Raw genomic sequence first — 16732 nt, 5'->3', positions numbered from 1 at the left:
TGAGACCCTAAGAGTGGATGAGTTTGGAAATGACACAAAATTTCCTGAGGCTGGGGAGAGGCCCAGACAGCTCACAGGTATAAAGCTCTACTTGTAAAAAGTTCATAGACTTAGTCACGGTTTTCATTAAATTAGCTGTAGCATCACCAAGGGGCTAGAGAAGGCAAAAGCAGACTACAATACAACTTAGGCCTTCAGAGGAAAAGGTAGTAACTCCAAATACTGAAATAACAGATACATCAAAAACAGAAGTTAAAACAGCCTTGCTAAAAAGCACTCCGAATATCTGTGTCGAGCAACCTGAATAGTAACTTTCCATCTGTGACACCGGTTGTAGTACATAGTTCTAGATTTCTTCACATGCTTCATATGCTGGTTCTGCCTTCCGTGGAGCTGCTGCTGTGGCCCCAGATAAGACTTTGTGAACAAGTGCCATGCTGCATGTGCCCGCTAATCAACGTTTTAGTCTTCAGAAATCAAACTTTAAAAGCAAGAGTTTGTTTACAGAAAAAAAAATGGCCCTGGTTTGCAAGGCGCCAGCTGAGGCTCACCTGTGTAAATACAATGCTTCCCATCACTCTAAATACAGCAGGGGAACCATGAGATTGTGGAGCAAAAGCTTCGCCAATATACAGTGATGCTCCCACTATGTCAAACCCCTTAATGTTTTAACTTGAAGTAAACATAGCCTACATTTCATTTTGAGGAGCAACGGTAAGTCAAATTTACCATTCCTTAGATTTGCAAATTACTTACAGGGCTTGGAACGGAGTCTGGATCAAGTTTCCTCTGTGGTGGACCAGCAAGTTGCGACTGATTTCCTGAAAAGGCATCTGGGTAAGAGAGCTGTGGTCCTGCCATCTGAGAGCCATAGTTGGTTGCTGCAAAATGTGCAATAGTCAAAATATGATATCACGAAGACATTGATGGCAAGAAAAGCTTCGACTGTGTGCACGACTGCACATACACACAACCATTATTTTAAACAAAATAAGTAGCTCAATTCACAATTTTAATGTTGAGTAGTTCTCTTTCTTTTTAGGTTTTGTCTTAATTCAAGCATTTATAGACAGCTAGACCGCCTACAGATGCTTCGTCATTTACAGAGCAGAACTTATTCAATGCAGTTGTAAAAGGTAGCATCAAAGTTATGTTATGTTATGTTAATTTCGATTTATATAGCGCCAAATCACCGACAGGTCTCTTAGCGCTTGCTTTGGGAACCCGTCCTGGCTTTCCCTGCAAGATAACCCCTACTGGGCATCCCCAAGGTGAAGACCAGGCATCCCATCGCGGTAGGGCCGTAGTGGAGATTAAGCAAGCTATTGTCCAGAGTTGCAGAGTGTGAACCCATGATTCGAGTAGGCACCGAGGCGAGAATTATCGAGTCCGTGGACATTTTGAGCTCAAGACCCTGCCGCGTCGGGAATTGAACCCTGGTCCCGGGTCTGACCTCTGCATCAGGGTCTGCCTCCTCTAACCAGTGAGCCACACTTCTCCACATAGTGCATTTTAAGATTCATATTTTGGTGGTATAATTAGTGAGCGTTAATTGGGGAACCTTTTTGTAGCATTCACAAACATAGTGAACACTAACTGTACCATCAAACAGTTTTTTTGCTGGATATGGGAAATTGTATGAGCTCCTCCCTTCAAATTAGGCATGTGGCCTTGTCTAGACCTGTATCTGGGAAAGGAGAAAATAATACTCTGCACTGTTCATGTATTAAAATACCAGGATTGTGCAGAGAACACATGAAAAGACAGTTTGCCAGAATTACCTATATTTCTTGCTCTACTTCTTAGGTTACCGCTGCAACAATCGTTTTGTCCCATTATACTTTTGCCCGATCTTAAACATACATTTTGTCTCCCACTCATCTGAATGGCCTGAGACTATCTTAACTGGGTCCTATTTTCTAAAAATGGCATTTCAAATGTAAAAGATGCTTTTTTTGTTATGTTCTTATTGGTATTTAACAGATTGAGTAAACTCAGCTTCTTCCCGGAGCCTGAGCGAGGATGGACTCAGAATATGCCGTAGTTTTCTGCAGCAAGGCAGTGTCTACTTACAAAGCAGATACCAAGTCAACAGTTCTATCTCAGGCACGCAGAAGGAAGGAGCTGTCCTACCCATAACACCTAGTAAGTATATTTAAGACAATTCCTTGAGGCAATAACGTCTTTGAAGTAACATCTTTATTGCTCAGTTACGTGATGGTCCATTCGCCTGCCTCCGCTAGCCACCATATGGCTGCTCTGCAGGGTTCATACCCTCACCCTGCTGCAACATGACATAAGGCCATACATACACATAGTGAAGCAATATAAAGTAATCATAACATATATCCTGCAGTATTTCACCACAGAAAGTCAAGTGGGATGGCAAAACTCATCATCGCAGGTATTTTACTTTTTGTAATGAAGGGATCGATCCATTTGCTGTAAAAATGTAATGGCTGCACCTATCTGCAAAACGGAATCAGTCACTAGACAGAAATATTTGGAAAGTTATACCCTGGACTACTAAAAGGCATAAAGTTGGCACGCGAAAAGGCAGACTAGGTTGCTAGATGTATGCCGAGTAATAAGAACAACGAAAGGTGAGCCGAAGGGACGGCAGTAGGAATGCCCAAGGCTTTACATTTCTGAACAGACCTTTGAAACCTAGGTCTGCACAGTGCTTGACACTCTGCTGGGTCCGGTAATGCTCAGAACTTTAAAGGCTAAATCTGTGCTACCACTGACAAAAACTTACAACTCTTGGAAATGTTGGAAGCAAACGTTTTCCATGTGTCTACTGAAATAAATAGCTAAAGCGTCGGTCAAACACTTCTTTCGTTTTATTATATATATTCTCTCCCAATGACTCTCGCAGTCATTCAAGTCTCCAATCTTCACCTCATAACCCACCTTCTGTACCTCCACAGATGGAACATGAACCTGGGCAGTGGGCATGAATAGACCTTTGGATAATTTGTCCAAGGCCGAATGGCAGATAGTTTCACCCTCGCATTTCAAAGGTGTTACTCCAGGTAAGACATGATGAGGGGCCCGTCTCTGAAGGGACTACACATCTACATAAAACTTCTCACTGAGAACTCTACTAGGATGTGCTAAATGCGAACTGAAACAAAGGCACAAATATTGCATTATGGAAGGCACCTTGTGCCCCTCCCCGTCATATCTATCGGAGTCTTGTTGATTCCCAATGCAGAGATTAGTCATTTGACCCCGGACTTTTAAACTTGGAATTTCAATAGCTTCATTTATTACCCATACTGAAATCACATAAAAAAAATAAAAGCTCTGGGTACAAGTGGATCAGTGCAGGGATGTAGATGGTTGCAAGTGGTGGGGTCCGGCACCTATTTACGAGGATAGCATTCTAATTTCATTACCACACTTTGACCCAGAGCAAGAGAGAAAGGGAAAAAAGTGAAAAACATGAAGGAAGAGAAAGTCGAGGAAACTGTGACAAAGTGAATAAGCAGGGATAAAACCTGCAAAAGTGAGATTAACAGGCAAGTGTATGGCGGTGGAAGAAAGAGGCATGGGCTAAATCGAGACTTAATCTTTGTATTTTGCAAGCTCCCCACTATACAGCACCTATGGTGGACTTCTACAAAAAAGTAAGTTGGGCACCTGCAGGTTTTAATATATATGTATCAAAGAGAATCATTCTTGATTCATTTCTACAAAGGTGTCCCCTGCTCGGTTTTCAGCCTTGAAATCAATACATGCCTAATCCGCTACTGATCATAAACTACTGCACCAAACCCCCCAAAAACGTAAAGTAGTGTTCAGCAGTCCAGCCCATTGTTCAATGTGCCAGTAGTTCTGCAACAATCCTCTTCTGAATCTACAAAAAAGAGGTTGCATTCAAATGCAATTGTGGGAATAAAACATGGTGTATATGTATATTTCACTAAAAAGAAACACAATTTCTAAAAACTCCAAATTGTCGGTCTTAATTATATACCTACATTGGAAATCCTCTCATTCGTCTTTGATTGGCGTTTACAAGATTCATGGCTTGAACCTCTGAACTGTCCTCACAGGCCTCTGTAACGCCCATGAAGCAAAGCTCTGTTTTGTATGTGTTTTAATATTTCCAATAAAGAAAAGAAAGTTACTTCCCTTACCTTGCTGAGGTGGGTAACCAAGGCCTGGGGGTTGACCACGGAGCTGCTGCTGCTGCTGCTGCTGCTGCTGCTGAAAGTTGGCATTAGGGGAATTAGGTCCAGAGAGTCCGTCTTGCATGTGCATTGGTTGTAAGGAAGGAGGCGCGCACAAACCATTCACACTATTCGTCTGTGGTGGAGGCATCTGAGGTAAGTTCGTGTGGGACCCCGGCACTGATGGGGGGCCTTGGTAAGAACTTGGAAGAGGTGGACCAGAAGACATCTGTGGAACTCCAGGACCTGTACAAAACGTGCCATCATTAGCCATGAAAATACCAACATATTATTTAATTTCAGGAGACCTCAGTTATTGTTATATTGTTTGTTTGCGGTTGTCAAGAGGGCCAGCTTATCAACAGATATGATGAACCATTATTAGCACATTTACCATAATAGGCCGAGGCCAGAGGCCCTCTCTTGTTGCTAACCATGAGAACGGTCTCTCTTAGTCACAAGAGACGAAATGTCTTGCTTGACACAGTTGAATAGGTGTAAAATTTAGTTTTAAAAAGACAGTGATATCATCAAGCCCCACCTTACAAACATTATTTAGAAGATGCTTCTGTCAATAATGTAAGTTAAAAATATTTTATATTTTACTTCTGAAAATTAGGTTTATAAAATAGATTCCCACTTGTCACCTGCAATCGACATCAAAACTCTCACCTATAATTGCTTCTTAGCCATGCAGGATCCTTTATGTGTCTCATTCGCCACACTTTGGGATAGCCTCATACTCACTTTAACTGCAGTACCCAACCGTTTAACATTCAGAAAACATAAGAAAAATCTTAAACTAGACGCCTGGTCACAGTGCAAGCCACTTCCCTGTACCGTCATATCAGGAAACCCTTTAAAAGGTAAACATAAGGGCTACACAAACTTGTTAACATAGCAAATCGAAAAAGCAACATTCTAACTACACTATGTACAAATGAGAATATACCAAAAGAAAAGAATTTGAATAGGAATGTAAACATGTCTGCATAGTAGCTAGAAAACGTAACTCCCTAAATGGCACTAAAATGTGCAATAGAACCACTACTCTAGGTAAAGTGGATAAAAGGGCACATTAATACAACATTAAGGATGGCCAGAAGGATGGCAAATGAAATATATTCCAAAACAAACGAAAATAATACAGTTAGGTTGAGAATTTTTTGAGGCCCTCAGACAGGAGTGAGCGCGAGAATGTGGACGCCAAGGAAATAGTTTAAATCATGGAAATAAACCTGAGGAGGAAAGATCGGAAGTAAAATAAGGAACCTCTTTAACGGAACAGGACTAAAGGGATAGAACATCCATCAGCAAGCTTGTTCAGGACACAGGCCCGCTTTACAGACTTAATTGTAATTTCGATATGGGTGAACATAAGTTTCACTTACATCTGAATTATAAGTTGTGTTGTAAACACCCTTTTTCCTTCCTCAGGCACATTGTGGCAGGTAGCACCTACAAAAATGTGTGTGAGGATGAAGGTTCCAAATGAATAAATAAAATGTGAGAGGCAAAACACAGAATCCTGGTATCGTTACCCATTTTAAGGGTAAAAATGACAGCTGGTTTTCTCGGCAGACTAATATTACAGGCCTAAATCAGTAACAGCATTAAATCAAAGATTACAGGCTTCACATTGATATCTTGCCAAGTTGAAGGTGAAGCTAAAGGGCAAAGAACAGGTCTTCAAATCCATGCCAAAACTCTTGAACCTTTGGAACTAACATTATGTACCTCTACTACTTGTGAGTTAACTCGAACTAAAACACTTACAATGCCAATCATCGAAAATGATTTATTTTGCCTTGCAATCCTTCCACACCCACATATAAAACAGTGTATGTGCCAGATGCACACAACACAAAAAAGCAACAGTCTCTTCTGCACACAATTAATATGTTCTCCATCTCGCATTGTCTCCTCATCCACACACAAACACCTGGTATATCGGCTGGTAAGAGTCCAGTGGCCACAGACTCTTGATCCTAAGATCAACCAGTGCCCCATGGCATATTAAGATTCTTTCTTGATGAGGATTGGTAGTAGGCGATTTCCTACCCGCGAGTAGTGGCAATTCAGACGAGGCTGAGGCTGGTGTTGGGTTGTTCAGAAAGCGGAGACTGTAGGAGGGGCTGTGGGGGACTGGGGACATTTCTCCATATACTGTGGCACTGCCAAAGCATACAAACATTTTGGGGAGCGGTTCACCACACGATGAGGGCGGTCCTAGGGGTAGACCTGCAGCCGGAGGCCCGTAGGTGCATCCTAAATGTCTGGGAACCGAAAGATCTAAACGCCTGCACAAAGTAATGGGCAACATTGGCGATTATGATAGCGAAGTGCAACATTGCCCAACTGTGGGGGGCTAGCCACTCGCCCCAGATCGAGAAGTGGGCGGAGGACTTGGACTGGTGTATGTTTAGGGATAAGTCAATCTACATTACCAGGGGATGCCCAGGGAAACGGAGTAGGGTATGGGGTGCTTGGAACCAACACGGGGGGGGGGCATCTGTGCTCCACCGGACCACTGGAGAGATGCTGAAGCGCAAGAATCCCCTTGATTCACCAACTGTAATAACTGTGTATCATTTTGATTGTATGGAATGTCGTTGAGGAAGATGGAAATATTTGTTTGTATCACTTGATGTGTATTTGGTCAAACAGTTTAATAAAAAAAAAGATTCTATCTCAGGGTCACTTGTGGAGATTCTGCCAGCTCAGCTGTACCCCGATTCCTCAACTTGTTTTTCCATCCTCCATTACCATACATGGTCTCCAATCAGTGCATTCCACTTTATCAACAATTTACGTATGTCCTCTACACTGAAATGCAGAGACCCTGTGCTCCCAAGCTAGGATTTCACTCTATAAAGATCAGTATATATCCACAAGTATGGTAAAAAGTATTAACAGGCCATCGCGCATTACTGAAGAGTTGCTTGCCACTGCTTTGCCATAAGACTGCTAGCCAGGCTGGTAAAACGGCTCTGTGAGCTAAGTACCTCCTGATGCCACCTGGGTACACCTGCAGGTAACATGTTAACAGCTACATTCTGACCGGAGTTGACTTTGTTCCAAGGCTAATAAACAGGGTTTCATTACAAAGAGTGACAACTATTAATTATAGCGATACAAATTGGTAAACTATAGCAGAAAGCACTTCTAAAAATAGGTTATTAGTAACGTTGCGGCAATAAACTTCACATTCAGATTTGGAATATTCTAATTAACATACATTTCTTACCATTTTGTAGCTATAATTCTCTATAATTCAATTGCAAACAATCGTGACTTTTTGTGTGAAGAGAGAAAGGGGGGTTGAAGTGTTTTTAAAAGATCAGACGTCCTCAGGATATATTGAAAGAATAAAGTTGTAAACTGCTAAGGACTATAAATGTTAACATTAGAAGACACAACATAAGAGGAGTTAGGCCTTACCGTGATTGCTTATCTGCATGCTGCTGAGCTGGGAGGTCACTTGCTGTGCCGAGGCAGCACTGGAGTATGAGGGAGGAGAGCTGTAAGGTGCGTAGGAAGGTGAGGAATTGTTCACATGATTTTGTCCAGGAAACCTAAAGAAAGAATCATTCGTAATTACGTTTTAAACGACCCTAAAATGATTATCTTACAATTCATACTGGTGTTTTATGATGATAAGTGGAAAAGACGTTTCTAAGCAGGAACACTTGAGTCTTCACTTGAGTCCAACCTACAGACATGAAGTATTGCCTCCAACGAGATGCACTGAACAGCAGACCCCAGGGGACACTTATACCTCGCTGACATCAGGCTGACAAAATTCAAAGTGATTCTCAGGCTACACGCCAGGCTGGGGCCATACCTGACCACTCTACAGGAGGAGATGTGTTCATCAATGTGGCTCTGCAATATTTATTTGCACTAGAAAAAGAAGGTGGGAGGGTCAAGAGGGGAAAGTTTAATGACCACGGTAGCTCAAACCCCTTTATCACCTGAAGAAACAAACAAGAGATACCTGGTCAGATCGCTTTATCTAAGTGCTGTGTCATGCCAAAAAGACCACTACACCAACATGTCCTCACAGTGATAATACTGGGTTAGAAAAATTCCCATCAGCCCACCGATATTGGCGGAGTGTCGTCATGTGGGATGTAAGCCATGAACCATAGTTTCTCCCAATGCACCTGATAATGATGCGGAGATAGGTTCTGGAAGGTGTTATTCTGAACCACAGTATTTCAGAGGTAGGACCAATGGAGTGCAGTGCTTGTGCAAAAAGAAACAAAGGTGATTATAAAATTGGCTCCTGAGACAAAAAATATGTTTATTCAGTATTGTCCAGGGTCAAGAGTAAAAACAACGCCTCATAGTCTAAAAAATGGCTATGTCATGGCGTAGTGCGTAGAGGTCGACATGTTTCAGCTGGGAGGACAACTAGTCCAAGCTTTCTTCAGGACCTTAAGATGTTATGCATCTGCACTATGTGAAACATAAAGTGTATTTAACATTTTGGATTAATCCTACCGGATCCCAAGTATTCCCTGGTAGTCATCCAACTGGTCGTGATTTTCCCAACAATCTGTGGGAGAACACCTCACCTCACCCGGCACCCACTCGGGAAGAAGGAGGCCCCGCTCTGTCCGTCGGTACCCCAATGGCCAGCGTCCGAGTCCCACTTGGACGCTGGCCATTGGGGTACCGACGGACAGAGCGGGGCCTCCTTCTTCCCGAGTGGGTGCCGGGTGAGGTGAGGTGTTCTCCCACAGATTGTTGGGAAAATCACGACCAGTTGGATGACTACCAGGGAATACTTGGGATCCGGTAGGATTAATCCAAAATGTTAAATACACTTTATGTTTCACATAGTGCAGATGCATAACATCTTAAGGTCCTGAAGAAAGCTTGGACTAGTTGTCCTCCCAGCTGAAACATGTCGACCTCTACGCACTACGCCATGACATAGCCATTTTTTAGACTATGAGGCGTTGTTTTTACTCTTGACCCTGGACAATACTGAATAAACATATTTTTTGTCTCAGGAGCCAATTTTATAATCACCTTTGTTTCTTTTTGCACAAGCACTGCACTCCATTGGTCCTACCTCTGAAATACTGTGGTTCAGAATAACACCTTCCAGAACCTATCTCCGCATCATTATCAGGTGCATTGGGAGAAACTATGGTTCATGGCTTACATCCCACATGACGACACTCCGCCAATATCGGTGGGCTGATGGGAATTTTTCTAACCCAGTATTATCACTGTGAGGACATGTTGGTGTAGTGGTCTTTTTGGCATGACACAGCACTTAGATAAAGCGATCTGACCAGGTATCTCATATTTATTTGCACCCCTGCTTCTAGGTGCACTCCAAGTGGAGGGGCGCAGCCAGATACTACAAAGGAGCCAGCAATGCCTCCACTTCCTGTTTTTTCATTCTGTATGAGGTCTGAAGCATTGTGACTTTGAGGCTTCTGACACAATTTTTTCTGCCGCTCCACAATAGTCCATAATGCCATTGAGGGGACTTTGATCTTTATGGATGACATCACTTGAGCATGGACAGCCTTCCATGATACTGTCAAAAGAAGATTATTAAGTATGACGCTCAAAGCACTTATTACATGGAGTAAAAGTGCTCTCTAAGGCATAAGAGCTTTCTCAACCCCAGGGCTAGACAGGTTAATTTTCTCCCTCTCAATACATAAAATACCATCCATGATAATGGATTAATCTACAAATAAGAGAAACTCAAACCGTTATAGTTGCCTTTGGTAGGTGCACATACACGTGCCCATAATCCTCCAAAGCTTTGAAATGGTAGAGAGAAATGCGCAGGGTCAAACTCAAGAAAAATACTTCCCACAACATGGGTGCAGAGAGACAACAGATTTAAAGGTCTCTTTCAAGTGGTCTTAATGTGGATTTTGAATCCAAGGTGGTGATGGGGAACAAAGGAAAGCAACCAGAAGCCTATTCATAACTATAATGAATGAGAAAACAAGCTCCAAACAGACATGTGGTACATTACCTTTGTGGTTGATTTGCTGAAATACTGGGCCCATTTTGTAGACCATTATACGAAAGCTGAGTGTTAGCAAGAGGTGGAGAGCCTATGGAACCAGGATGTGGAAATCCCGCATTACCAGGAGGTACGGATCCCATTGGGCCAGGAGGTGGGGGTCCCATTGGACCAGGCGGTGGGGGTCCCATGGGACCGGGAGGTGGGGGTCCCATGAGTGCTGCAGATTTTTGAACAGCTAAAATGAAAGAGGTTTGAGGATGAATGAAAAGATAATAGATTCTACACCAAATTAGACGTAATCATATAAAACACAGATTTACATTTGCAATTAATAACTATTTCACAATGACTAACTTACCTAAGTAGATACAGAATGGTGTCTATATATTTAAATGTATTCTGAGATTTTTCTGCAAATAATTACAAGAAAATAATGCCATCCAACATGAAATTTGTTATGTTCTTTGGACCACTAAAATTCTTGTTAATGTACTATTCAAAGTCTGGTAGGCCATTACTGAAAATCAAATGTAATTGTTCTGCAAGGAATTCATTAATTTGGCAATTAAAGAAACATTCAGGTAACGGAATAAAAAAGAAAACAAAGAAAATCACAAAAACAACTGAATAAGTATAATAGATTATTTTCCCAGCATTATAGGCCATGATTATAGTTTAATTTGCCTGGGTTATACATGTAGGCAAAGATGTGTTCAAAGAGAATACTTAGTATGATGTAGTTACTTTCTCTTACAGTTTTTCGCATGAGTTACAATCCAACGATTGTAGGCCATCTTTGAAAATAACTATTCAAAGCATCGAATTTGAGCCCTTTCAGAGGAACCAGTACCATATTGAGATGCTTAGTATCGCAAAGCTATTTCTTCCGAGCAATAGGACCACTTACCTCAGTGCAACAGGGTGGTAAAGGATCATATAGATATTAGGAGAGCACTATTCTTTGAAATGCTACCTAATATTGAGTATGCAAGAACCAATCGCCTACCCTTTGACCACGGTACCATATTCTCGGCTTGCTTCACAAACTGTTTTATACGTTCATGGCAAGCCAACATGCAAAAGAAAAAGCTCTTTGTGAGGATAAATTCGGAAGCCATATTCACAGAATCTAGACTGGCAGAATTTTCTCCTAGCAAAGTGTATTGGCAAAGCTGCAAATGCCACCACTATTTCTGCAATTGGGTTAGGTGTGGATTTCTGAGCATTCTTTACTTGGTCTACCAGCAAAAGGAAATGAACATATGGTATTTGTACTTCTTTTGCAGGTAGATATCCATCTACATGCAAATGTACTCTGGTGAAAAGCAGAAGTAAGAGCTCTTCCAAAGTAGGGAGCACAAGGGAGCTACCCATATACAATGGAGTGTAGGGGAGAAGGTGTTCCCTCCATGTGGAAAAAGTGGCATGTGCAACTGTACACCAATGCTATATTTTCACCTGCTGGAAGTTTTGCAAGTGTAAATGTTATACCCTGGAACACTCAAAAGCAATCTACAATTGTTACCCAAATCTTTGAGCACACCTGGGATCCTTTATGAATCCCAAAAGTGTCAGAAATGTGAAGCAAACTTAGAAGAGAATATTTCTGATGATTTTTCTGTTCTCCTTTGCCAATTTACCCCCTCTATGACTTTATCACACTTAACCCAAGCAAACATATGCGAGTGTTGGAGGGAGAATTTTTAGCTGCACAGCTATCCAAGGACACACCTGACACCTGCACAACATGACCCCTTTGTAGGCGCTGCTGTTTAGAAGTTACAGGCCTCAGTTACGTTGCCCTGAGCACTGCCATTTTCTCTTAGCTTAAGCAGAAGCAGAAAGCAGGTCTGACCCAAGCTTCACCCAGCTTCTCTTGTCTGCAAGGACCCGCACCCCTACCAGGCCCCACCTCATTGTATATTTTGCACACACTGTAGAAGTCAAGTTCCTCTATAAATCTTGCAACTTGCCCCACGTCCCCCACCTAAGCCATGAATAGAATAAGGGAAGTTCCCACCACCGCTACGTCAAGCAAGATATCCGATAAACTGAGGATAACTGTGGCAAAATATTATCGCAGACTGCCTGATTGACACATGAATAGAACCCTTCAAAGCAATAATAACACATTTCTGATTAATGACAAACTTCCAGTCAGAATGGCAGGAACTCAGTCTAGGCTAGCGTACGTGCCACACAATTACGAGAAGGTAGCCACATCTACACTAATGATGGGAAAGTCACCAGGCAGGGGCGTGAGAGGCGATAGAAGGATATGTGGTTCGAGGTGACGTAATATAGCGTGACCATAGGCCCCTCACCCCTGAACAAGTATAAAAGGGTGGTCCGCCCGATTATCGTGGAACTACTCCCCGTCAGCATATGGGTGGCGGACAAGAGTTTTTCCCAGGGGTTACTCGAGATAGCCCTTGTTTCATGTACTTAGGTTTCATGTACTTAGATTCTGCTCCATTGTATATTCTGCTGTAATGAAATGCTTTTTCCTTGTTGCATTTAAAGTTGTATCCCATTATTTGAAATGTTATGTTTTCTCTGACTTTGTTTTATCCACACTGCATTTAAAGTCTTTGAACTTATACTTTCAGGACATCTTACATGTAGTGGTGAGTGTGCCCAATAATATGTGCTTAACCTTTTCTATGCTATCTACCTCAGCTCAAAAGTGTACTTAAAGTATAGTTTCTCTCTCTCATAGCTGCTGTAAACTGTACTTTGTAATTTCAAACTGGTCCATGTGACTTTCAAGAGAATGCTGGGTACAGGACCAAGTACTATATGATTCTTATGCTATCACTGATTATTTCTAGAAGCTGTGTCTTCAAATAAATTGTACAAACTCCAAGCTTCAGTCTCCAAGGCTCATATGTATGTTTTTTTCCTGTTTTAGAGCAAGAGGTCCAGGTCTGCCCCGGTGCAAATTAAGCCGTCCTATTCCCCTTAGTTCTCACTCACGGTCTCGCCAGCGGCTTCTGAAAGCTGTGCGCCGAGTCCCCCTGGCCCCTTCTGCCCCTAATAAATCATCCCCTCCAACACGAGGGCACTTGAAGGCACATGTTCACCTGCAGGCATCTTGGCTCTATGACCCGCACAAACGAGTTGAAAGAAAGACAGACTAAAAGAAACAGTGAGTCAGCCAGTGTAAATGCGGAGGGGCTTCGAACACGTGGCCAAACGTATTCTGGAAAAAGACAAGCCTGACTGACATATTCAGAAGAAAGTGCAGTTTCCATTTCGTCCCAAGAGGCAGTCCAAAACAGCATACATCACTGTACTGTACCCTAGAGAGATTCCCTCCCAGGGCTCAAAGATGATGGTGTACAGTCGAGACGATGTTCTGAAAGACTCATCTCAGAAGCAGACAAACTACTGTGTTCACTTTGTGCAACCTTATCAGTTCCTTTCCAATCAGGAATCCAAGGACTTTCATTTTATTCATAAGGCACAGTGAGGGGGGCCTTCTAGTCGGCCCAAAGAAGTACGACTGCAGAGACTGCCCTGACCAAGAATTAGAACGCTCCTCTCACAGGCATTGAGCTTCAACAGAGAGCTACGCTTCCTTGCCCCCATTGCTTCAAGAGGCTCAATGTCCAAACGAAAGGGGAGGATACTTACCCAGCGAGACAGTATGCTTCTGAAACCAAATGCATTCAAGAAACACACTTTGTTCCAGTGATCAGTGATCAGTGATTATTAAGATTTCGAGATTGTTCACCCATTGTTTTGCATCAGCATCAACCCAATAAGGCTGACATTCTTCAGGGGGAGGGCTTGGGATGATTGTTTAAAAAGAAAATGGATAGATACAAAGAAAACTAGCCAGAAAATGTAACAACCTCATAACATGGAGAATGGACGAATTCCCTAATTAATTCTTAGATCAATTATGAGATTTGGGGATGACAATCCTTACAAAAGGTGATATGAAATGTGTAACACTGGGGCAAATAAACAGATCACCCACGAAATCCAGGCACCAGAAGTAGACGCTAAATGTGTTAAGAAACAGGTGGAGAGTTTAGTACTTATAGATGAATGAAGCCAGATTTATATATCGCGCAACTTAGCCCCAGAGATGCTAGATGATTTGCGACGGTCTTCCGGATGAAAAAGATGATTTCTTTTTTTTTTTTTACACTAACAATGCTCATACACTCGCAAACTTTATACCTGTACCACGGCTACACCACTTTTAGCAGGGCCATAGCTATCACTGATGTAGCCACTGTAGTGCACTAGAGCTCAGCAGTGCTTAATTTGTAAAAAATGAAGTGCAGTGGCTGAAAATGCTGCCAAGGAGGCAACAGCCCACTTCTACCTCAGGTGTACCCAACTTTTAACACCCGTGCTGCCTCAGTCTCTATCCTGTAACCATGCTCTGCTGTCTTGTCCCCTAAGACATGCGTTTTACTTATTTACCTACACCGACAGATGAGTGCGAAAACAAAATGTACACCAAATGAAAATGCTTTTTTTAAACATATTAATCAGTGCGGTCTGACTGGGTTTGTTGCAGGTCAGGAGACTGCTTGAGCACAGCAGATCATGTCACTGCTAGTCCTGTCTGTAATTAGTTTGGTCCAGTTATGACGACGGCATAGGCATCCACTGCTCAGCTTGCTGTGACCCTGCCTGCGACAGCACTCGCACTGTCCCTAGCCGCCTGTGAGACGTGAGTATGGCTGTTGCACCTACTGGGCTCAAGCACACTCAGCAATTAGCATGCTTGGAGGCAGCGCAGGGAACTGCAGGTGACTTCATTGCGAACAAAAGTTGCGGTGAGCCACAGCCACATCAAGCACGTTGAGGATAGTAGCAATGCTGGGCTGCAGGCCCCCACTACAATTGTCCAATGGGAGGCTTAGGCTCAGGCAGTGGCAGGGTGCAGCAGACTCGGGGAATAGAATGCAAGCCATTCTTTAATGATGAATTCTTGGATTTATGACAGGCGTGACGATATCATCACTAAAGTGATGCTACACAATCATGCCTGCCTGAACAGATGTATGCCTGCCTATGAAAACATACCAGCCCATCACCATGCAAGTTAGGTGGTTCTTTTTATTTTAAATTGGGCAATTAATATTAAGACCACCACCTGCAGGACCAGAAATCGTAGCCCCAGCCCTGTGAAAGAAGTGCTGGTGCTGAGCACCTGAAAGCACCTGCTCAAATTAAGCACTGGAGCTCAGACCTTTGAGCCCTAAGAGGCCACCAAAGTAACCATGCTGGAGTTCAGAATGCGAACGAGCATTAAGATGACTTTAAATTTAGTTTTTATGTTGTCACAATTGCAGTGCATTCAAAGACAGACTTTACATGCCAATCTAGTTGTTCTGACAAATTGCTGTTTTTTTCTTTTAACATGGAGACCGGAGTTTACTTTTCTTTCGCTTATTACAAAGTGCGAGGTTTTTGAAAAGTGATATAAATCTTACTGGTGTGAAAGGATGTGGGTTTTCGTTTTCTTCCATCACACACCACAAAGTAAACACCTATAAATTACCTGTACAAATATTTAAAAATAAATAAAACAGAAAACCACAAAATGAAGCATACTTTTTAATTCTAAAGTGTGAAGTAAGCAAATATTTTAATAGGAGCAAAACAAAACACTTTACTCAGTGATGTCCAAATGACAAGTATTCGCGGAATCCAAATGTCACGTAATATTGTATGTGCGTTGTATGGTTTTATCAGTGAAATTGATTACTGTGCAAATTTAACAGTCATTACAATGGAAAATATGCTGCCAGTAAATAACAGCGGCTACCACACCTTGCTTCAGTAATATATTTGTGATTGTGTGCTCCTAAGTGCAATAACAGCTACATATCACTCTCCTTCTGAATGGGTGCGTCTCATTTGCGATATTTGTTTTTTGTGTCGTGCTTGTAGTTTCTCAGAATCGATTTGAGCTAGTACAGTGATATAACATCGAAGGCAACTGCACCAGTCTGAAAATTGTTCCACCACCAAAGCCTACTAGGGCCTCAGGAGCTCTTGCAGCACTGAGAGCTTGCTGTTAGCAACATCCCATTCCCTCAGCTGAAGGAGTCGGACTCCGAGCAGTAGAATCTACTTCAGCGCCTGTGACGGCTTCTGAAAGGCTCATTGCACGTGCACTGAATGACTGAGCTGTGCGGATGCTCACTTTTGTAAATGCAGAGCGCGATATTTGGCCCTGGCTGCCTGATGCCAGCAGAGGTCAAAGAAGAAGTCAGCCTGATGGGTAGATGGCAGTTAGTAAAAGTACACAGATATTTAGAACAGAGTGTTGGAACTGGGAAAATGAATGATTTCACCATTGTTGGTTTCATTTTATGTTATACAAATGCACAGGTACGTTTAAATAACTTCTTGGGGTTGCTAATACACAATTTCTCATAATTAAAACCAGAAGTAGAAATATTTATCATTCTGAGATCCGTAGAAATGGCCAGAATCTAGGAAAACAAAATGTTGCTCATCAGAGTGAGATAGTGAAAGGGTGGGAGGTCCTGAAACTGTTGTACACAGTACAGTA

General features: G+C 42.4%; 1 protein-coding gene across 1 annotated transcript in view; it reads right to left on the bottom strand.

Annotated features, from left to right (window-relative positions):
• Positions 1–16732, bottom strand: part of SEC24D (SEC24 homolog D, COPII component) — a 377092-nt gene that overhangs the window by 290977 nt on the left and 69383 nt on the right. Inside the window, exons 3-6 of the mRNA XM_086961445.1 lie at positions 10192–10420; positions 7620–7753; positions 4146–4424; positions 757–881 (exon numbers count right to left, since the gene is read on the bottom strand). Coding sequence (XP_086817571.1) covers positions 757–881; positions 4146–4424; positions 7620–7753; positions 10192–10420 — 767 coding nt within the window. The remainder of the gene's footprint in view (positions 1–756; positions 882–4145; positions 4425–7619; positions 7754–10191; positions 10421–16732) is intronic.

Source organism: Lissotriton vulgaris, chromosome 3_1 (assembly GCF_964263255.1).
Source record: "Lissotriton vulgaris chromosome 3_1, aLisVul1.2, whole genome shotgun sequence".
Lineage (NCBI taxonomy): Eukaryota > Metazoa > Chordata > Amphibia > Caudata > Salamandridae > Lissotriton > Lissotriton vulgaris.
Note: the sequence above shows the minus strand (reverse complement) of the source record. Positions and strands in the feature narration are given on the sequence as shown.